This window comes from Sciurus vulgaris, assembly GCF_902686455.1.
Source record: "Sciurus vulgaris genome assembly, chromosome: 7".
NCBI classification, from domain to species: domain Eukaryota; kingdom Metazoa; phylum Chordata; class Mammalia; order Rodentia; family Sciuridae; genus Sciurus; species Sciurus vulgaris.
The window spans coordinates 32,790,703-32,814,527 of NC_136467.1; the positions used below are offsets into that span (position 1 = coordinate 32,790,703).

General features: G+C 37.3%; 1 protein-coding gene across 3 annotated transcripts; it reads left to right on the forward strand.

The window, feature by feature from the left end:
- The first annotated feature begins 305 nt into the window (after nucleotides 1–305).
- VNN1 (vanin 1) lies at nucleotides 306–19,710 on the forward strand. Of its 3 annotated transcripts, XM_079146246.1 has the most exons (8): nucleotides 306–550; nucleotides 1,866–1,996; nucleotides 6,437–6,629; nucleotides 7,259–7,550; nucleotides 8,047–8,405; nucleotides 16,106–16,276; nucleotides 17,421–17,560; nucleotides 19,400–19,710. In XM_079146246.1, the coding sequence occupies exons 1-8, from the start codon at nucleotides 338–340 to the stop codon at nucleotides 19,410–19,412; spliced, it is 1,512 nt and encodes a 503-aa protein (XP_079002372.1). In that variant the 5' UTR covers nucleotides 306–337; the 3' UTR covers nucleotides 19,413–19,710. The 3 variants fall into 3 exon arrangements, with proteins under 3 accessions (XP_079002372.1, XP_079002371.1, XP_079002373.1); XM_079146245.1 differs by lacking the exon at nucleotides 19,400–19,710 and having other exon boundaries at nucleotides 17,421–19,294; XM_079146247.1 differs by lacking the exon at nucleotides 19,400–19,710 and having other exon boundaries at nucleotides 488–614; nucleotides 17,421–19,298.
- Nucleotides 19,711–23,825: the final 4,115 nt, after the last annotated feature.

Below are 23,825 nucleotides of genomic sequence, written 5' to 3' on the forward strand. Positions count from 1 at the left end.
ATAGCTTAAAGAATTTAACCTGAATATTTTGGAATGTCATAAATTAGTCTTTAATAATTACTTGTACAAAGGGTTCATTTTAAAGAAGAGAACCACCTTTTCTTTTCATTTGACTTTTTCTACTTTTCTATTTTAAGTTTTATTTTCATGTGAGGGTTGAGGGGTGGGAGTAATCAATTAATACCTATATCATTGAAAAACAAACTTTTCTACAATTAAAATTAGTCTTTGCAATTTGTTTTTAAAGTACTAAGTTCTGGAAACCATGTGACCGCTTGTGATTTCCATCTATAAATAGCAAGACACACTCTGTTTTGCAGTATCTTTGGACTTCAGCATGATCACTTCTCAGCTGCTGGCTTATGTGGCAATTTCGGTTTTCTGTGTCTTAAAAGCCAGCTCCTTGGATACTTTTATTGCAGCTGTTTATGAACATGCAGTGGTACTGCCTGATACTACCCCCACCCCAGTGTCTCGTGAAGAAGCCTTAGTATTCATGAACCGAAATCTTGATGTTTTGGAAGGAGCAATCAAATCAGCAACAAGTCAGGTAACATCTCTGCCATCTCTCTAGTGTGCTAGATTCGGTGAGAAGTATGGGTCCTAGGGGACAGGTAGGTGTCATCAGGGTCAGTTACAATTTTAGATGACATATGTATCAGGATAGCCAAGATCCTTTGTTTTACAGTTAGAATCTCACTTTCATTTCAAAATTGACAGAATAAATAAACTCATACACTCCCAACAATGACAGCAAAGCTAAGAAAGGAATGGTTTGGTCATCACTAAGAAACAGCAGACCTTTGAGAAACTTGCTATAAATTCAACATCTTTGTTCCTTGTTTCTGCTGCTACAGATGGGGGTGTCAGACAGATGGGGGAGGGAACAGGTACTATCCTCAGAGTATTCATGGCCTCAATGTTCTCTTGTACCCTTAAGATTTTGCAGGATTTCAGGTAAATTTATGATCTGAAAACAAATTAAAGTTACAAATTACTTGCAGGTGTGTATTATATGCTACATGCTTTATTCTAATTGTAGGACAAAAGTATATGTGTTATTGAACAGTCAGTCCTGGAGTTAAATGAAGGGATAAGATTGAAGCAAAGCATGCAGATTAAATGTGTGTTTTGGACAAATAAGATTTAAGTAAGATATTCATATGTCAGGTATGGAGCAGAGATAAGTGATGCAGATTACTGGTAACATGCATATAACACAATCTGTCAGTGTATATTCTCATGTGTATTAAAATATGGCATTATCAGGAAATTCGATGCTCTTTTTCAATTAGTCCAGTTGTTTCCTTTAAGACCACAGCAACCTTCAAGGTGACCCTTCAAACCAAAGGTGCTCATGTTAGCTCAGGCCGTGCTTCTAGCCTCAGAACAATTCAGGTAACTGTGACTCTCCTCCTTCATTGGAACAGGAATTCTGTTTGCAGAGTGCCAAGTAGGGGAAGGCTAGAGCAGAAGAGGAAGTAAACAGAGAATTTGAGTTATAAATCCATCCTGGCACAGTAGATGCAACAATTGGTCAAAGTTCAGGGAGGGATTGATTTCAGGAAGAGCCAGGTTTATAGTTAATGACTGCAGTGGTGGCAGAGCTGAGAATGAACTGGAAAATTATTAACATCTTTGAGAGAATGAAAAAGTTATATAGAAAAGGCAATGGCAAGATTAGAAAATTAAAGCCTTTGGGAAAAGAAAATAAATTATATCAATATAGGAAACAAGCTAATAAGAATGAAAGGGGAAGAAAAGACCCAAATGGATGTTAGCCGTTTAGTCCCTCTTGAATCCCTACCCCCTTCAAATTTCCCTATTTGAATAATATTTTAATTAACTATATATATTTTCAACAGGGCGTACATATAATTGTGACTCCAGAAGATGGCATTTATGGTTACAATTTCAGCAGGGAGTCTATCTACCCGTACTTGGAGGATATCCCCAACCCTCAGGTGAACTGGATCCCCTGTAATAATCCTAACAGGTAAAGAAACAGAATGTGAAAAAGTCAATCATGAACATCAGCTTCTTTTACCTGGGAAAACTTTGTTGATAACCATTGCATAGATTCATTTTGAACTATAAGCTTCAAAATACTTTATTTTTCACATATTATGGATCAGAAATATGAATTATGAAATCATAGAAATCAGTGTTAGAAAATAGCTTAGAAGTCATCACATTTCAGCCAGATGTGGTGGTGCACAACTGTAATCTCAGTGACTTGGGAGGCAAAGGAAGGAGGTGTTTAGTGAGAGAAACAAGATCCAAACACTAGTCTCTAAATTCTTGCCCGTGAACAGAAAAATATTTCCCTGTGTGGATTGTAATTTGAAACTGTATGAGCAGATTGCAAAAGAGAGGCACATGTCAGTTTAGGATTAATGATTTTCCTTTCTCATTGATCAAATAGTTGATAAGGCTACTGTATCAAAACACTTAAAACTTAGGCTGATTTAACAAAATTATTCTTTTTAGTTATACGTGACAGTAGAATATATTTTGACATATTATACATACATGGAAAACAACTTCCCATTCTTCGGTTGTATAGGCTAAATTTAACCTAGGAAGTGATAGAGCAGAACTGTGTATATGGTTTAAATCTTGTATAGACTAAAAAAAAATGAAGTATCATAAAAATAGCACTATTAATTTTAATGTAGGAAAGTCAATATTTCACATACCTGGGAGAATCATGTTAGTGAACACACTTCTTTCTGAATGCACTGTGGCTAACAATGTTTTAGGAATTCCGCTTTTGAATCAGTTCTCAAAACCACACAAACCAACTACTATAACTGCTGATAGAGACACCTTGATTTTGACAAAGTTCAATACTACTTATGTTAATCACGTTATTCTCATTTCATTGTATCATAATTATATTTTATATAATCATCTCCCACCCCAGATCTTCAGTGTCTGAAAGACCAGAATTCTATTATTACTTTCATTATGAATTGAATTTATTTGTTTCTGAATGTCATTTCCCTTCTCTATGAATTTGACTACTCTAGGAATTTTATATAATGGAATCATATAGCATTTGTCTTTTTGTGATTTACTTCTTTTACTTAAGATAATGTTCTCAATCATCCTTTTTGAATTTCCTTTCTTTTAAAGGCTGGATAATATCCATGTGTGTGTGCATGTGTACCACATTTTGCTTATCCATTACATTGCTATCACTTTTTAGCTACAGTGAGCAAGACTTCTATGAACATGGGTATATTTATATCTCTTTGAGATAATTCTATTTTAACACTTTTGGGTTTATATACCAAAATGAAATTGGTGGTTCATTTTTAGTTCTCTTCTAATTTTTTGAGGAACTGACAAACTGGTTTCCATTATGGCAGGTACTTCATCACCAAGAATATGCAGGGTTCCAATTTTTCCACATTCTAACAAACACTTTTTATTATTCATTATTATTTAATAGCCATCCTTATGGGTATAAGGTGGTCTATCACTGTGGTTTTGATTTGCATTTCATTAACAATTAGTCATATTGATCATCTTTTCATGTGTTTATTGGCCATTCATGTATTTTCTTTGGAGAAATATCTATTCAACTCTTTTGCTCATTTTTGATTCATTTGTTGTCATTGTTGACTTTTAGGAGTCTCTATGTATTCTGGATATTAATATTAATACATATATTTGTTTGCACTTTATAACCTTTTTTGACTCAGAGAATGTTTTGTCTAATAACAGGAATGGTTGTCCTTGATTTTTAATGGCATTATGTCCTGATTAAATAAGTTGAAAATATCATAAATAAAAATATACTTTTAGTGGGCTAAACTTAGCGAACATCATATCTTAGTCTAGACTACATAAAATATACTCAGAACATTTCCATTAACCTACAGTGGGGCAAAATCATTTAAGAAAGACTATTTTGTAATATAATGTTGAATACCTCATGTAATTTACTGAATACTGTACTGACAACAAAAAACAGAATGGTTGTGTGAGTGTGCATTTGCACCACCATAAAGTTGAAAAGCTGTAAGTCTAATCATCATCTATAGGGGATCACCTGTATAGTCATCCTAGTAACCATTTGCATAGAATATCATTTGCTATCCTTTCACTTCCAACCTATTTGTTTCTTTGGAGCTAAAGGAACTCTGTAGACAATATAGAGTTGAATTATGTTTTTAAAGTTCCATTCTGTCAGTCTCTGTCATTTTATTGGAGAGTTTAATTAATTCACATATAATGTAATTAAAGATAAGGAAGGACTTTCTTCTGTCATTTTGCTATTTTCTATATTCCTTATAGCTTTTTGTTCCTCATTTCCTGCATTAGTGTTTTATTTTGTATTTAGTTGATTTTTTTTGAGACATTTAAATTGCCTTCTCATTTTCTTTTGTGTCTATCTATATATCTATTTTCTTTGTAGTTGGCATGGGGATTACATTTAGCATCCTAAGGTTATAACACTCTAATTTGTATTTATTTAACTTCAGTAACATCAAAAATTATCTTTTTCTCTTTCAGTTATTAATTCCACAAATTTACATCATCATACATTGTGCCTGAAAACATATTCATAAATTTTAATGATTAATTTTTAATTTTATTGCATCTTTACCACTAAGCTACATTCCCTGCCCTTGTTTATATTTTGAGAGATGATCTCCCTAAATAGTCCAGGTTGGCCTTGCTGTTGCAATCCTCCTGCCTCAGTCTCCTGAATAGCTGGGATTACAGGCGTGCACCAACATGCCATCAAGACAGTTATTTTAAAGCCTTTGTTTAGTAGGTCTGACTGTGATCATTTTTAGGGGTGGTTTCTCCTGGCTTATTTTTTTAAATAGAAATAACTCCCTTTATTTCATCATATTTATTGCATAATCAAATATATTAAGTAAATACAAACCTAATATAGTCAAATTAGTGCAGTGGGATGATTAAAAAATTCTAATGAAATCTTTTGTTGTTTTTTTTTTTTTTTTCCTGGGAGGGTCAGTTACTGCTTTTTTTAATTTTTAAAAAAAATTTATTTATTTTTATTTTTACAGACAAATAGGGTACAAATTTTCATTTTATGGTTGTGCACGATATAGATTCATGCCACACATGTAATCATAGACATACGTAGGGTAATGATGTCTGTTCTGTCTCATTCCACTATCTTTCCTGCCTCCTCCTCCCTCCCCCATCATTTCCCTCTAAATGATCCAAAGTTCCTCCTTTCTTCTCTTATCCCACTCCCCATTATGTATCATCATCCACTTATCAGAGAGAACATTTGTCCTTTGTTTTTTGGGATTAGCTTATTTCACTTAGCTCCTGGCTTATTTTGGTTTTGGTTTTTTTATTTTCTCTTTGTTTTTCTTCTCCTCTGTCTTCTTCATTATTGTTGAGGATCAGCTTGAGGATCTCATGTCTTTTCTATGCCTGCATCTTTTCCTAAGTTTGGGTGGCATCTTTATTTTGTATGTCTTAGTTCTTAAATGTATGGCTCCTAAAAGATAAAAATGAAAAGAAGGTTGAGAAGGCCCTTTGAATACCTTGGCAGTCACTTTGGTCAGAAAGGAAGGAGTTGCAACCGTGAGTTGCATGCATGTGTATGTGTGCAACCATGGCTGTCTGCCTCTGTGTCTGTAACTCCATATTCTGAAGGAACCAGTACTGATCAGAACACATATACCTGATGTTAGAGGACTGAGCCCTAATACTCACCCTGAGCCTGCAAGCTGTCTGCAAACTGCTCCAGGAACACACATGCAGTATCCTGTCACAGGGCTTGGGGTGGGAGATAGGAAACCACTGCTGAGCTCAGAACTGAAATTGACTAAAATTAAGTACAATTGACCTTCCAAATTCCCCCTGGAAGTTGCAAGCCTTTGAATGAAGTTCAAAGTTCCAAAGTAGTTTATCAGATGGTTTCTACTAGTGCAGTTGTTGTCTAGCTGGGTAGTTAGATTCCTGGTGTGTTCTGCTTTCTACTCTGCCATCTTTCCAGGATCCTCCTAGTCATAGGTATTGGTTCACTCATTCAAAATATTTTGTAACTATTCTTTGCTGTCAGGCATGGGTTCAGCATGCAGGGTATGCAGGTCTTTGCCTCATTATATCTATAGATAATACAGACATTGAATGATAAGTCTGAACACATAAGTGAATATGTGACTATATTTATAATACATGCTGTGAAGGAAAAAATTCATGACTTGGAATCTTACACTGGAGTAGTTTTCTACATCCAAATTTTCTCTAAACCCTCTTCTTGTCTAAATCCTTCTCTTTTACCTACTGTTATTCAGAATTTATTTTTGTATATATCAAATGATAGGTTCAGACAACTATCACTCTAAATTTTATTAAAAGCAAAAATAACTTGAAAATATTATAAAAAGCTAAGCTTGAGTAACTTTTTTTTTCTCTTCCAATGAATATAATCCAGATTTGGCTACAATCCAGTACAAGAAAGACTCAGCTGCCTGGCCAAGAATAACTCTATCTATGTGGTGGCAAATATAGGGGACAAGAAGTCATGCAATACCAGTGATCCTCAATGTCCCCCTGATGGCCGTTACCAATACAATACTAATGTGGTGTTTGATTCTCAGGGAAAACTGGTGGCACGCTACCATAAGGTAAAACTAATTTGCAAATAATTGAGTTACTAAATGCTTAATGAATTAAAGTGAACAAGAAAAAAACCCTCTTATTATTGATAATAAGTATACATAGAAAGTAACGATTAAATGTGGTAAGTTCTTATAATCCCCTGTACATTTTGGAGTACAAGAGTTTGTTCTAGGTGTGTGTGAGAGTCAGCAGGAGTCACCTACATTGAAATATAAGGTTTCTTTTTAGACTTTGCTCTTTTAAAGATCTGCCCTGTTGATGAGTCAAAGATAGAATGAAAAACTCCTCACCAGGTAGACTTGGTCTTGACAACAGAGAAAATAAAGCCCTTGGCCCACAGGTAACAGTTAAGTGTTCTTGGCAAACAGATGAACTATTTTACCACTTTACCTTGTGAGATTCAAGACAGATGAGGATACCCATACACAGCTGCCATGTGAAGATGGAGCCAAAGGTTCCATTTCACTGGAGTGGCCTCAGGTTCTCCAAAGCACAGCTCCTCCCAGGAAGGCAGCCATCATAGATGAAACTGGCAATGTCAACTTGATGTGAGCTTGCACTTTTTTAGATGCAATGATGTCCAGACCAACATCTTAAAAGAATTTCATTTCCCTTCATCTTCTGTTTATCACAGCAAAACCTTTTCTTGGGTGAAGAGCAATTCAATGCACCCAAAAAGCCTGAGATGGTGACATTTGATACCACCTTTGGAAAGTTTGGCATTTTCACTTGCTTTGATATTCTCTTCCATGATCCTGCTGTTGCCCTGGTGAAAGATCTCCATGTGGACACCATACTCTTCCCAACTGCTTGGATGAATGTCCTGCCACATTTGTCAGCTGTTGAGTTCCACTCAGCTTGGGCTATGGGCATGGGAGTCAATTTCCTTGCATCTAATATACATCACCCCTCAAATAGAATGACAGGTAATGTGTGATCTTTAAGATACATAGACTTTGAATTGCACCAATATATATGCAAATTATAATGCACTAATAGACCATTTTAAAAAGATTTTTAGGCTTGATATAATCAGAAAAATAAAAAAAATGCTTTTTTAAACACTAACACGTACTCCTTAATACAATTGTTTTCCAGTTCTTAACTTTTGAACATTTAGCTGGTGACATTCTTCAGAATCAATCTCAATCTAAATTGTTTTACAGATTTATTTGATTTTATTTAACCTGAATGCATACTCCTTTTCTTTTTCCAAAATTCACCATTTTTACATCCTTCTTGGTTTCTTATTGCCACATTTTATCGGGACTCCTCTCGCTATTCCCCTCTTATCATATTTTACTGAAAATAATGAAGTACATAGGTTGACTTGAACTGATGATACGAGTTTAAAACAAGAATTATGTAATTTCTTTTTACTTTCCTAATTAAAATGGCATTTCCCCAACTGATTACTTCCAGGAAGTGGCATTTATGCCCCTGATTTCCCTAAAGCATTTCATTATGATATGAAGACACAAGACGGAAAACTTATCATCTCAACACTGGATTCCCATCCAGCCCATTCCACAGTGAATTGGACTTCTTATGCCAGCAGGATAGATGCATTCCCAACAGGAAACCAGAAGTTCAAGGGTACTGTCTTTTTTGATGAATTCACCTTTGTGGAGCTCACAGAAATCACAGGAAATTACACAGTTTGTCAAAAAGATCTCTGCTGTCATCTAAGCTACGAGATGTCTGAAAAGAGATCAGATGAAGTTTATGCCCTAGGGGCCTTTGATGGACTGCACGTTGTTGAAGGGAGCTATTACCTACAGGTAATGTTTGGTGTCAGAAGTTGCAAGATCAAATACAGACACTCAGGTAAATTTGAATGTAAGACAAACAGTGAATGATTTTTTTTAGTGTAGTTTAAGTATGTTCCACTTTTTTGAATAGACGTATTCTTAAAATAATTCTTTATTGGAAATTCAAATTTGGTTGGGCAGTCTGCATTTTTATTTGCTACATCTTGCAATCTTAGATGTCAGTCTAATTTTAAATGGGTTGGATCAAAGTAGAACATTATTTGTAGTACTAGAAATAAAAATTATTCAGATTGCAGATCATTTTAATGAATAATTAAACACTTATGATATAGTCTGCCTGAATAAATTTAGACATTTTCTCTATATGTTCACTTATTCCTATCTTGTTTATAAAGAGGTGAACTCTAATCATGTACTGGAAACAGCTGAAACTATCCTCTAAGATTTTTTCGGTGGAATGGTTTATTGCTGCTGAGAATCAGAGCTCTCACAATCCTCAACATTTAAAAAAAGGGGCTATTACAACTTGGTAAGATGGAACCCCAAAGAACAAGTGACCTCCATGTTCCTCTCATTCTGCTCTTTTCTTCCTTGTTCTGGCCCCCATCCTATCTCACTCAAATTATTGCAATACTCTCCTAAAACAGTTTCCTGTAGACAGTCTCAGATCCATTCACTCCATTCCCTATGCTATAATCACAAAAATTATGAAAAGTCATTTCTGATTTTACTACTTACATGCTTAAATGTCCTCACTGACTACTAAATGACAAATGAAGTTCCCAAGCAGAACAGACTCTCGGTCTTGATGTTAGAGCCATTTCCATTTCGTTCCTCTTCTCTCACTTCTATCCACATGTGCCCTGGGTTTCTATAATATGAAGACAATTTCCCACCTCCAATTTGAAAAGTATGCAGGACATCTGGGCATTTGCAGTTGGTTTCCTTTATCTGTGGTGACCCACATCCAATAATTTCTCATAGAACATTCCAGTTGTTATCTTCACTAAGAAATATGCCCTGAGACTTCTGTAACCACAGCCATGCACCTGGGTTGGGTCTCTTTCATGTCCTCCCAGAACACCCTATGTTTGACTTATCAAAGTCATATCGTGTCATATTATTCAAAAAGTTGTTTGAGACTGAGTCCCTGAATGCTGGAAACTTGCCCTTTGCAAACATTTTATTTACTGTGCGATTGAGGCTATACCAATGATTATTCATTTTCATAAACATTTATTGAGTACCTACCATATACTGGGTACTATCCATTGTTAATGATAGGAAGATGAATGAATATTGGCCCTTCTCTTGAAGAATTTAGTCTCCTAGTAGAAGAGAAACACATATGTCTTTTATAATTTTTTTCTCTTTTTAAAAATGTATGTATATTATGGAGTACATTATAGTAATATAGTACATGTACACAATATGCATTAATCAAATAAGGGTAAAAGCATTTTCATATCTTTAGCCATTAATCATTTTTATATGTTGGGAATTTTATAGTCTTTTTCCTAGTTATTTTGAAATATATAATAATTGTTCTGTCCAATAGTTACCCTACTGTGCTAAAGAAAGGTGTTTTCTTTCCTCTGTTTTAAGTGCTCCTCATTGAATTTCAGGGAAAGACATTTGGTTAGATAATTTCAGCGTAGGTTTACATGTGAGAGAACACAGAAGGCACGTCTTGCTGTAGGAGTGCTAAGGAGTTGAACTCAGTCTAACTGGGAATCCAGGGGAGTTTCTAGAGATGATGATAGTATCCAGGTGAAGAAGAGCGGTAGGGAATTCTCAGTGGAGTGGGGAGCACAAACAATGAATTAGATGAGTGGGAAAGAAGAGTGTGCAGGAAGAGCTGGGTGGGAGAAGCAAGAATTGGGAGAAAGCCTGGAAGGAACATCACATCCACATGTTCAAATCCAGCACATTTAACAGAGATTCATCTCTTCTTCTTTTCTTTACTTTCTGTGTTGCTGGAAATCAAACCTGGGTCTCACACATACTGGGTCAGTGCTCTATCATGGAGCTACATCTCCAGCCCCTGTGTGGCCCACCTTTATTCTCTGGGTGTTGGTCAGTTTGGGGAAAGTGCTCAGCAAATAAATGAAATGATCAGATCTACATGGAGTAGAAGCAAATAAATGAAATGATCAGATCTATATGGAGTAGATTTTTTTTTTTTTTTTTGGCATACTCTGCACCATGAAACTAAGGTTAAAAAAAAAATAGAGAGGAGATAGATTATTAAAATAGTTTTTCTAAAATCCTGAACCAAGATTATGTTAGTAGGGATAAGGAAAAGGTATACAGTCAATAAATATTTAGAAAATTAAACTCAGCAGTTAATTTAATGTGGAACAGGAAAGTAGAATGATGACTCTAGAAAATTGCCAGTTTCCGGCAAGAGTGGTTGGGTGGATGTGATGCTTCTGACAGATCATGATGCAAGAGGATCAGATTGGATGGTAATGGGGAGAGGCTGAGTTCAGTTTGGGATTTGCTGGTCTTGAAGTTCTTATGGGCCACCCAGCTGCAACCAGCAGAGAAGCTATTGAATGTATGGGGCTGATGCTGACGGAAGATTAGACTTAGAAACACTGATTTTGAGAAACAGGAAGATATGACCTGCAAGAGAGAATGACATTGCAAAGGAGACTATACACAGAATTTAAAAAGCAAAACGAAAAACTGAACTAAAAATGGAACTTTCTGAAGCTCCTCTGTTCAGGGCAGGAAATGGACAAAAGAATAGGAACTTGCAGATAAAGATTAAGCAATGAAAGAGAATTAAAAACAACAACAACAACAACAACAACAACTCTAATGGACACCAAGGATGTAGAAACTCTTAGAAGGGGGAAATTATGAGGCATATTTGTGCACTGTTTTTACATATTGGCATTAATAGGTACAATTGTGTTGGAATTTCCTTGGTTCATAATGAGAGAGTGAAGGACAGATTGTAGAGGTTGAGAAGTCAAAGGGTAGTAAGAATATAGAGAAGAGTGAATATTTTTTCATCAAAAACCTTATCCGAGACAGGAAAAAGAGAAACAAATCAGGGGCTGGACAGAGACTTGTGGTCAGGAATTTTTTCTTCTTCTAGCAGATGAGAGAGCCTTGATTATCTGTATAGATCTATGGCAAAGAGAAGCAAAAGAGGAAAAGGATAAAAATAAAGGAGGAACAAATACTCCTAATCAGTTCTTGAAGGTGCTAGAGGGAAGGGAAAAAATAGTATTGTGAGATTGTGAGCATAACAACTGAAAACCAGATGAACAAACTATCATATAGAAGAATATTTATTGTCACATAAACATTACCATGTAATATATGGTATACTAACACATTAAGTTAAATATGAAGCATATATATGATACTGTATTATCATATAAAACTTTTAAGTTAAAAAAATAGTGAATTTTTGTGACATGTTTTCAAAGTAAAAAGCCAGCTACCATATAAGACAGCAATCTCTCAACTCTTCTTCCCTTTCAGACTCGTTCTATCTTTCTGCTTTCCTCAGCCTTGGGTCCACTCAAGGAGAACAGTAGAAAGTCCCTTCTTAGTGTTGGTAGGTGGGTTGACTCTTTCAGGTAAAACCAAGACCTCTGTTGCTATTGCTGGGTTGCTACCTCTGTTGATACCACACATTTTGGAATTTGGAATTTTCTAATTTTACAAACACTATTGCTCCTGAACGTAGAGCTGTCAGAGTCTGAGACAACACCCAGAATCAAACTTGTAAGTTTATCTACTGGAAAGCAGGGGAATATTTACCCTAAATAGCTTAAATAACTAGATTATAGACTTATGTTAATTCCATTTAGGCTTTAATGCCAAAATGTTTATAAACAATTCCTATTTTCAGAAAATTTTGGATATTGGTGCAGATGATAAGGGGACTTGGTTGTATGATATTGATAATCTTTCATAGTCTGTGATGCTATATGATGCTAGAAAAATCTCTGGTGTTACTAAAAACTACTTCCTAACTAAGGGAAAGAAGAAAAAGACAAAGAGGGAAGCATGAACTAAGCCCCCATCTTGCCTCACAGACTTTCTACATATTCTCTGGTAAATACACATAATTTTGTAAGACTTAAGGGTGTGGGCAAAGAAGGAAGTGGTGACATTCTACGGAGTAGGAAGTGGTAAAAGACTGGATAAAACAACTAGAAGCAGACCTTGAAGGAAGAAAAGATATGAAGCAGTTGCTATAAAAGAGTGGGAGAGGGAGCAGCCGATGTATTTTAAAGATTTATTGAGCAATTCAATGAAAAAGGAAAAGATCATTGAAAAGAAGTTAATTCCCTTTACCAAATGCACTTGGGAATTTTTCCTCGTTGGATTATTATTTGCACCCTCTCCATAACCTCCCTTCAGGTGACAGTCCTCCAAACCACCAGCTTCTGGGGCTTTTGACTCTTCAACAGTGTAAGGGATTAGGGACTAAAAACTCTGCCCAAAAAAAAAGTAAAATGCAGAGAAAGAAAGATAGAGAGAGAGAAGGAGAAAGAAAAAAAGAAAATCAAATCAAATCCTGGTTGAATCTCTGACTCACTGCATTGTAGTCACCCGGCCTTGAGCCAACCCCTTAGCCTCCTTCAGTCTATGACCATCCTCACCTATAATGTGTGGACTCACTCTCTTTCATCAAATACTCATGCAATGCCTGCTATATTTAGGCACTTGCTAGAGGCTGGAGATGCTTAGATGAATAAGAGAGCCATAGTCCCCTAAACCTAAGGGGAGCCAGGGACTGAACAGAAAATATAGAAAATTGCTATTTGTTTTAGTTGTGACAAATGTTGCATAGGAAGAGGACCTGCAAAGTTCGAGTACACTACTACAGAACCTCTCCTAGTCCTGGAGAAAGGATGACAATACAGCATATTCTCTGGATCTGTCTGCCTCTTTCTAGATCTCTCAGCACCTTCTGCCTTTGGTCCTCATATGCTGAGGTTTTCTGAGACAGTTCTTTATAGGGTTTTGAGGAAGTTTGATTTAATAAATTGATGTTATGCACTAAGATCAGCATGTAAAAAGTCCTTAATAAATGTTTATTTTATTAGTAGAATTGTCAATAAACATAACCACAACCTGGCCTTTTCATCATCAGACTGACACCGCCAGGTTTCACTCACAGCAACACCAGCCACGTTGCAAGCAGCAATTCCTTTCAATTGCTTTCCTCCCTCAGTTCTTCTCTTATGCTGGACGTCCTGTCCCTTTTTCTCACCTGGATTGGTTCTAGCCCTTCCCATCTCATTAATTTTAGTCAAAGTAATTCATGGGCATAATTAAGAAGACAAATAGCACTAGAGGTTTATGAAACCCTAGTTCACTTTTGAGTCTGCCCCCTCCCCCTTTCAGGAGGCAAATACTTGTCCATCTGTTAGTTGTTGTTCTGGAATTTACGCTTCACTATATTTCTATGCAACACTGCTATGTTTTGTTCATAAATTTTAGTCCTAATTAAATTCCTTTATCCCTTCATTTCTTAACATATCCAAGACTTTCTATGTTCTACTGCCAAAATGATTACTTTTTTTGTTCTTATTGTTTTTGGTACTGGTGATGGAACCCCAGGGGGGCACTTAACCACTGAACCACATCCCCAGCCTTTTTTTTTTTTTTTTTTTTTTGATACAGGGCCTTGCTAAGTTGCTTAGACCCTTGCTAAGTTGCTGATGATGGTCTTGAACTTGTGATCTTCTTGCCTCAGCCTCCCTCCCGAGTTGCTGGGATTACAGATGTGCACCACCACATAGATTCATTCTATCTTTTCTTTTTTTCATTTATCTTCATTAAGCACTGTATGCACATAGTTAAGAAGATGAAGAACACTAAAAATGTGACGAAACAGTTGTCTCATCCATAATACATCCAGTTTCCTTTTTCCAGTGAGAAATTTGACTCATTTTTTTTCAATTACAATCCAATTCATGTTTCCTAATAGTGCTTCTCTTCTTTAAAATTCATGATTTTAACCACTATCTTTTATTTTCCACTCTCGTAGATGAACACTTAGCTATGCTACATCATTATGCCTGCATCCCATCTACTATCCTTCCACTACACTTTTATTTATATCAATATACTATTTACATTACTATATTCAGAGGAGAGCATTGGTTGTATTCTTTCCCTCTTTGCTTTTCCTGAAGTTAATAATTGCATTTAGGGAGTCATCTTAGGGAAATGACCTCTTGCAGAGCAGGTGTGGGGGATGGTGGAGGGAGATGTCTCCAACAATCACTGTGACTCATTCATATAATCCCCTTTAACCTAGTCTTTCATACTTCCATAAAAGACCATCTGCTTTATCTCTCTGGAAATAAATTCCCAGTCTTTTACCACAGGAGGGGTGGAACCATGGCCCATCTGTAGTGGGAGGTTTATTATCTAAGGCATTCTTCACAACTTCCTACTAATTTTCATTACTTTGGCTACTGCAATTTTATGCACTGTTCTGATGATGTACCAGGTGGTCCCAGTGATGAAATCTTTTGGGCATTCTGCAGTGAAGATGGTTGATTCTTGCCTTTCCCCATTGGCCAGCTTAGGATGTGGTTTTCAGAGGTCTGTTGAGTCAGTAACCACTTTTTGCATCAATGTGCAGATTCTGAAGTTATACCATGGTCATCCTTCTGTTTTCTTAGCTTTCTTTCTTTCTTTTTTAAAATAATGTTGGTTTTATAGGATCCCAAGGGTTTCTCTTGTTTTTTAAAAAAAGTGTTGGTTTTTATAAGATTTTAAGGGAACAAAATATAAGTGTGTGTTCATTCTCTCATTACTTGAAAATAATTTGTCTCTCATCTTAACAAACTTTCCTTGAAGTGCTTCCCTTCTATCTGCCAAAATGGAAGCAGGGAGACCAGTTAGAGACTAATGCTTCAGTCAGGCAAGAAATGATGTTGATTTGGAAGATGCTGCAGATGGAGTTAAATGAGTATGGATCCTCCTGGAGGGAATGTTCCATCTGAATGGTGAAATGACTCATACACTTAGATTTTACATTGAAATGACAATGTCATATGGTGGGAGAAGGACTTTATTGACTTTTTCCAGTCCTTGTTTGGATATAAAGGATATGAACTTTCCCAATTACAGGGATTGCCTCTAGGTCAACTTTGCAGCTCATTACAACTCTAACTCTTTTTTATTATGTGAAATAGGCAATAAGAGGTTACACTAGTGTCTAGATTAAATATTTTAAAAACATAGAACATTCTTGATAATTAAAAACATTGCTAACTTGAGAAAGATGAAGATATAGTTGTTCATGGTTAAAGATCCTATTGTCTCCTTACGTGGTTAATCTGTTCAACAGAGAATTTCTGGAAGTACTGGAACCCGAAGAAGTCCTTTATCTTATTAATGAGTACATTAGTTATTCATTATTCAGCAATAAACCTGACAACTCTATGAGGAAACACTGTTTTACCAGCTAAAGGGGCACAGTTATTTTCAAGGTAGAGAGTATTTCAATTGACATTCTTATGACTTTTTATTTTTAGAGCAGTTAGCATTAAACTAACCAATTCATTTAAAAATTTTCCTGCAACTTTATTAAAGTGTGCCTAACAAGTAAGCATTGCATGGTGTACAATGTGACATTTCAACAGTTGCGTACACTGATCAAGCTCATTACATGTGCATCTCAATTTTCTATAACCTCTTGATTTGCATTTCTTCTCTAGATTTGTACTCTGCTGAAATGTGAGACCACTGACTTGCGCACCTGTGGCGGTTCAGTTGACACAGCTTCCACCAGGTTTGACTCGTTCTCCCTCAGTGGCACTTTCAGAACCCAGTATGTCTTCCCTGAGGTATTGCTGAGTGACGTTCAGCTTGCACCTAAAGAATTTGAGGTAACAATCTTTGCTTGGTATTGCCAATTAATTTCATGTAAGAGGAAGTACGTTTTGACCTCAAAACCTCCAAGTTCTTCCAAATACCCCCAAAGTCTCCATTTGGAAAAGGTATGATTATTTGGTGGGGGGGTGGGGGGGACCATGAAGGACACTGAACAGGCTAAATTTCTTGCCTGGAAGTTCTTCATGTAATAATGTGTGTCTTTGAGAACAAAGAAGGAAATCTCACTTGAGGGGTTATAGGGAGGAAGCTGGACTATGTAGGGTCTGCTGTGTAGGAAGAATATTCAACAAGAAGAGTTCAGGACCAGTTCCATCAGAGATTCCTTTGGATCTTTGGGGAGTGATGGCCTAGGGATGTTTTAGGGAATCTCTCTCATTGTAGGGGTCAAGATCTGGTGTGACCATAGGCAAAAAGGAAAGAAAGAAAAGCTGAAGAAGAAAGAATTCATCAGTGGCTGATGTTGGCAAGGAAACAAAAACTCCAAAGTCTAGAAATAATTGCTTGCTTTGCCTGTGTTCTTCTCAGCCACATCAGTTCACTGATATTTCCTACAGGTTTTGGTCTCACTCCCTTTTCTAAACAGAAACAACTTCTGGGTGAGGAAGAACCATAGGGAGGTTAGGAGGATGTGATGTGTAGCAGGGGATGATAGAAGTTCAGTTCAAACTTCCCGTGGATCAATCACTCCTGACCATTTGTAGGAATCGTTATTTTGTCTTAGAGGACTAGACCTGTCTCTTATGTACTACAAAATCCATTGTTTTGTGTTTATTAACTCATGGATACTTCTTCAAGTAAGTTAATTATAACGAATTGACATAGGCAGTTCAATAATAAATGAACCACTGCCAGTTTCATAGCTTCCATTTTTTTATGCTTAAAAAACATTTCAAATGTTTCCAAGATTGTTTTTTTTTTTTTTTTTTGGGTGGTGCTTGGGATTGAACCCAGGGCCTTGTCCATGCTACACAAGCATACTACCAGGGAGCTACATCCCAGGCCTTCAAATATTTCTAATAAGATGAAATTCACCCTGTGTTTTAAAAATTATTTCTTCATCCAGTTACACTGTATCTCATAACTATTGTGGGATTATAGAACTTAAAGGTAGACCTTGTCCACTCTTTTGTTCATTAGGTGTCAAGTGATGGACGTTTGTTTAGCCTGAAGCCAACATCTGGACCTCTGTTAACGGTCACTCTCTTCGGGAGACTGTATGAGAAGGATCCAGCATCAAGTGGGTCACCTGAACTGACAGAGTATGCAGGAAGAATAATGTTAGTAGTTATGACACCTATTGTGTACTCATTATGTTGGTAGAATATTTACATTTTGTCTTTTATTTGGGATAATTTTAAAAATGGTGAACAAGTAAAGGATTTGTCTTGGCTTTTGCTAATAGTGGCCTCCAGTATAACTGAATGAAAAATATTTCTCTTTATTTAGGCACACACCAGATTATGTAAGATTAAAAACTATTCTATTAAACTTATCTGTATTTGAACATAAGTCTTTCTAGGAACAGGATTGTTTGCATCAAATGAATATAATGAACATTTAATGCAGAAGAAATAAACATTATGGTTAAGAAAAACACTACAAAACCATTACAAAATATACTTACAAGAAGTTTGAATTCCTTACCACTTTTATTAAAATGCATCTCTCATTCAGTTCTGCTTAAGATTTTCAATGATTTTATTTGTTGGCTGGGCTAATTATTTATATAAACATTAAATTTCAGTTCTCTTGATGGGTTGAATATATCACTGAAAATTTATAAATTGAAGTCCTTAACTCCCAATATTTCAGAATGTGATTGTATTTGTAAATATGATCTTGAAAGAGGTAAAATGAGGTCATTAAGGTGGACCCTAAACCAATATGACTCATTTCCATTTCAGAAAAGTCAATAAAGACACAGATATATACAGGTGAAGACTGTAAACACCTGCAAGCCAAGGAAAGCCTTAGGAGAACCCAAACCTACCAACACATTGATCTGGAACTTCTAAGCCACAGAATCATGAGAAAATAAATTTCTGTTGTTTAAATCACCCAGTCTGTGGTAGTTTGTTGTGGCAGTCCTACCAAAATAAGAAGTCCCATCCTCCCCGCTTGCTTGTCCCCTACTGTATGACTGTATGGTATAAAATGGTGGAGTACAGGGGTGGGCAAGAAAGGAGGATAGTACTTAGCATTCATTTGCTTGGGACACTGATCAAGGGACCAGACTGTTCTACAAACAGAGGGAGATGTGAGCTTTTATTGATTTGATTTGCTGTAGTGGGCTAAAGTCTGGGCATTTTTTCATTGGTCAGAGGTATGGTTCCAAAAGATGTTTCTTTTTTGTGAGACTTGGACCACGGGTCATGATAGGAAACAGATATGAGCCGTGGAAACATGGAGTTAAGGGAATAATTCTATAAACTGGGCCACTGTGCCTACCCCATATGCTTTCTTTTAAAAAGCAATTTACCTGCAGCCCTGCCTGGCTTAAGTCAATAGGATGCTATATTCCTTTACAATCTGTTATCTTCCAGAGAAATGCAGCCCAGAAATGGCCATAAGAACAACATAAGTTATCTTTGGGGGAACTTTTGTGGCCCTTACAAAGACAAGGTTCCAGAATGCCGGGAGACAAGGATAATTCCCCTAATCATAAAATCTGTCAGAACAGGTTAGAACTGGTCAGCATGGGAAAAAGTGACCTAGAGTTGCCTCAGACATTTACTGTGTACAGTAGGGACATGGAAGTCTAATGCAATCCTGATGTTAGTCAAAAGTCGAGGTGAACCTGAGCAGGATTCTCTGGAAATTTCCCTGGGATCCCCAATAAAACCTGAGGGCACAAAGGGCATATCATCTGTTATGGTTTAGATATTAGGTATCCCCCGAAAACTCCTGTGTGAGACAATGCAGAAAGTTTAGAGGTAAAGTGATTGGGTTATGACACCCTTAACCTAATCAGTGCATTAATCCCCTGATAGGAATTAACCGGATGGTTACTGTAGGTAGGTGGGGAGTGGCTGAGGAGGGAGGTCAATAGGGGCATGACTTTGGGGCTTATATTTTGACCATGGTGAGGTGAGCTCACTCTCTCTCTTGCTTCCTAGTGTGATGTTCTGAAAAACTTCTCCACCACCCTCTTCCACCTTGATGTTCTGCTTCGCCTTAGACTCAGAGCAATGCAGTCAACCATCAATGAACTGAGACCTCCTCTGTGTGCCCTCCAAATAAGCTTTTTCTCTTCTAAAACTGTCCTTTTGGTCACAGTGGCAACAACAGCAACAACAAACAAACAAACAAACAAAAAAACTGACTAAAACATCACCTTTCTTGTCTCTGAGAAGACCTACACTGTCCCTTGAGTCTGTCCCCACTTTCTCCTTTCCTATCCCATCTAATAAACTTCGCTCTTCTTTTACTAAGTCTGTGTCTTTCCTGGAATCCTCTCAAGCAAGAACACAAGAAGCCAGGGTAGGGACCACCGTGACTGCCTCACTTGGTCTCCAGCCTCCTCGGGCTTCCTGGGCTCCTAAGTGGGTCTCCTCACAGCAAGCGGTCAGTCAACTTGTCCTGAGAATTTTTTAGTAACTCTGCCAGCTGGAGCCATCATCCTGGGCACACATCCTGGCATTGTGGCTGGATCTGGGTCTTATAATGGGGCTGAAAACTTTGGGTGCTTGGGCTGACATAGCTTCTGAAAAAAAACACAGAGGTGAGATACAAGAAAACATACCAGGCCCATGAGCGATCAACATGTCCACATGCAAAGCCAAGTAGACTCTGAACCAAAAGTTATGGCACCAAAGGGAGCAAGCTTCATACGAAGACAGACCAAACCTTTTCATCCTGTTTGAATCACCCATTAAACATCTGCAGGACCAAATGAAAAGTCTGTGTTTTTCAGCAAAAGTAGTCTTCAATTCCTTGAGAAATAACCTGCACAACATTATCATGAAAACACACACATCAGAGGTGTTATTGATAGAAAGGCAAGAGGAAAATTAATAATAATGTATTTCCTAGCTGCGAGACCTCCCAAATTAGTGACTAGTACTGGGGATCGAATCCAGGAGCATTTTACTACTGAGCTATATCCCCAGTCCTTTGTATTTTTCATTTTGAAATAGGGTCTCTCCAATTTTCTTAGGGCCTTGCTGAGTTGTGGAGACAGAATTCGAATTTATAATCCTCCTGCCTCAGCCTCCTGAGTCTCTGGATTACAGGCATGAGCTATTGCACCCAGCCCGAATGAGAGATTTTAAGTTGACTAAGAATTAGCTAGAAGGTTTATGTAGGTTTTTCCCTGGGAACCATTTCATCTTGTGCAAACGTTCTGCATCTGTGGTTTCATCAGAGTCTGGTGACAGGCCTGGGAAAGGAGCACAAGGGCAGAGAAACAGCAGGCCGTGTGACAAGGGCAGTTGTTCATCTCATCCAGCGTTCATTTCATTGTCCCAGGTTTCATCCCATGGTGGAGGCCCGCATGGCCCAGGGTCACTCTGGGAGATGCAGTTAATGTGTGATCGGGGCTGCTGTCTTCTCCAGGCTCTGGTGGTGCTGAGGAACTTGAATAAACTCTACTTTGGGTCTAAGTAAGGCTGAAGTTCCAGAATTATTAATCCATCAAGTGACACTGGTGAGGAAAAGATTCTTGAACACATTATCCTATTTATTTAACTGATTTTTTTTAAAAAGCAGCAAGATATTTTTTCTAATAATCTATAAAAATACATATTAAAAAAATGAAAAAACTGAGTTTTTCAGGGCTCTGAATAACAAGAAGAATATTGAAAGAGTCAATTAGAAAACTACGTTGATGTCAAAAGTTTTCTTGAAACACCTCATTTGGATCTCATACTGATAACTGATGCCTGTTTTTTGACATTTCCTCCTGTGGAGGTTCTGGGTCTAATGTTCTAGCCATGTATCACTCTAATTTTTGTTTCTGTAAAGATGATAAAGTTATTAAACAAGGATAATATTCCACATCCAGTACAAATACTTAGGCAGCAGACTCTAGTTGTGCAATAGAATTTCTGCTCTAAGGACAGACTGGGTAAAAATATATGTGTGCTCTAATAATACTCATACCTATCCAAAGATGATAAATTAATATGATACCCAGTAGATAAAAATAGTAAGTAAGTCTAGGACCTAGAAAATGTAAATAGCACTTTACATATGAAGGCAGATATCACCAAAACTTAAAATTCAAAGAAAGTGACCCACAAATTAATAGTGTTGAAGCATAGTGCAGTTATTGTACATATCATTTTTATTAGAGTAATGTATAGGTTAAACATAAACAGAAACTTGTCCTTTTGAAAATTGAGATTTACTATTCTACCAGAGTTCTTGGTAAAACTACAAGTAAAAATGGGCTGATTTCTACAAAATAGAAAGAGAAGGAGTGAAGAAAAAGGAAGGGGAAGAAAACCCATGAGAGCGCTCCAAAATCCAATAAAAACAGCATTTTCCTAAACCTAAAAGATAAAGTTTCTTAAACTGGCAATGCAAAAGAACACCTGTTTACTGACACGTGTGCACATAAGTGTGTCCACACCCTGACGACCACACACATGCCAAAGCACATGTGGGGACTGTCATGATTTGGATCTGGAATGTCCTACAAAGGCACATGTGTTGAAGGCTTGCTCCGCGAAGCAGTAATGTTCAGAGGCAGACTTTGGAGAACTGATTATATCATGTGGACTCTGGCTTCATCTGTGAATTTGTGCATTGATAACTGAATGGATTACTGGGAGAGGGTGGAAGCTGGAGGCAGAGGGCCTGGATGGAGAAAGTAGGTCACTGTGGATGTGCCTTTGAGAACTGTATCATGTAACAGGCCCTCCCATATACTCTCTCTCTCCTTTCTGGCTGCTATGCCACACCTTTTGCTTTGCTCTGTCACACCTTTTCACCATGATGTTTGCCTCACCATAGGACCAAAACAATGCAGCCAGCCGACCATGGACTGACTCTGAAACTGTGAGCCAAAATAAATCTTTCCTCTTTTAAGTCATCCTTGGCATTTTGGTCACAATGATGAAAATCTAACACAGAGCCCCACATTTGGACAAGGATGGAGATTAAAATAGGCCAGCTGTGTTTATACTTTTAGAAGAGTGCTTATGACAAAAAGGTTTGTTGGGGTGTGGTGCCATCAGATAAGAAAGAAGCCATGGATCACTTCAAAGGCCAACACTCAGAAATGCCATCTGACTGGGAGATGTGCCAGTCTTATACATGGAGGGCTGAGTTCTCTTGCTCAACAAGTGAGGCCCAAGTGGTAATCTCACGTTCTCCAGCCTCCTGCAACTTGGGAGCACTTGACCATTGTATTGTCTCCTCATCACTCAGGACAAGTGAAATTTCAATGGCCAGGAGTGGGACTCTGTGGAAATTTTCCTAATCCATGACTCTGATTTCTGTTTAATCTTAGAAAAATACAGGCTTACTAATAGTCAAACATTTCCTAAGCATGAATACTGGAGAACAAGATCTCTCTGTTCTGACTCTTACCCCACAGGGACCTGAATGCCCTTGGGATTGACAGAATCCTGCAACTGGTGGTTTGTTAACAACACTGACCTAGACTGATGAAGTTCTGAATGCAGTTCTGAGATAGGACATTGGGCGAATGGAAGCCAGGTGGTGGGACCAGTACTGAAGGGCCAGTTAAGCAATTGAATGCCTCCTAGGAATGGGGGAGGTGCCTGATCATAATGACACCATTCACAATTCTGTCATAGGAAAGTTTTGTGCCATAAGCTGTGGTGCAAGAATGTTGACTGGGGAGCCACTGGGCTCCGCTTCTTCATCCAGTCTTCTGTCATTTTCTTTATTCTTTACCAAATGTACTTCTCTGATGATGAAAGAGCTTCAAAGTTTCTGCAACAGTGACTTAGAAAGCCAGTGGAAGATGAGAAAGGGATGAATGTTGACTCCTAGCTGGGACATTGTCTTCATCTCAATTCACTTTGTTTTTTTCTTTTTCTTTTTTTTTTTCCTGAATAACTCAAACCTTCCAAAATATTGCTTTGGTCATTTTCTGGTGTTGTTGTTTTTTATTTTCAAGTTGAAGGAGAAAAATAGGACAGGGGGAAAAAATCCTTGTATCTCTATAAATACATTGGTATAAAAATTAAGAGTAAAAACACAAAAATTTCTGGTCCTAAGAACTGCCTGACATTGGAGAAGGTTCCATGTACCTGTGCCTCCTGGCAGTAGTTGAAGGATGCTCCTATTTGACTGGAACCACACTTTTGCAAAATATTTAAAATTACAAAAAAAGAGGGAAAAAGTAAACAATTTTAAACTACAGAAATACCCCTGCAGGATTCTACAGCCCTTTCATCTTAATATTCTGAAGCCAGAGCATATTCAACTCCTCATATCCTCAAAGTATAGTCACTGTTTTCCTGGGCTTGATAGACCCCAGTCCTCTGCTCAGCGCATGTCCTACACATGTAGTGGCCCTGGCAAGAATTACTGTGTTTAGTTTTGCAATATTTCAAGTGCATTCTATTA

Excerpts from the sequence above, each read along its gene's own strand:
- VNN1 (XM_079146245.1), top strand. The coding sequence starts at position 338 with ATGATCACTTCTCAGCTGCTGGCTTATGTGGCAATTTCGGTTTTCTGT. Across the intron at positions 8,406-16,105 it reads AAGGGAGCTATTACCTACAG|ATTTGTACTCTGCTGAAATG; the intron begins GTAATGTTTGGT and ends TTTCTTCTCTAG. Across the intron at positions 16,277-17,420 it reads TTGCACCTAAAGAATTTGAG|GTGTCAAGTGATGGACGTTT; the intron begins GTAACAATCTTT and ends TTTGTTCATTAG.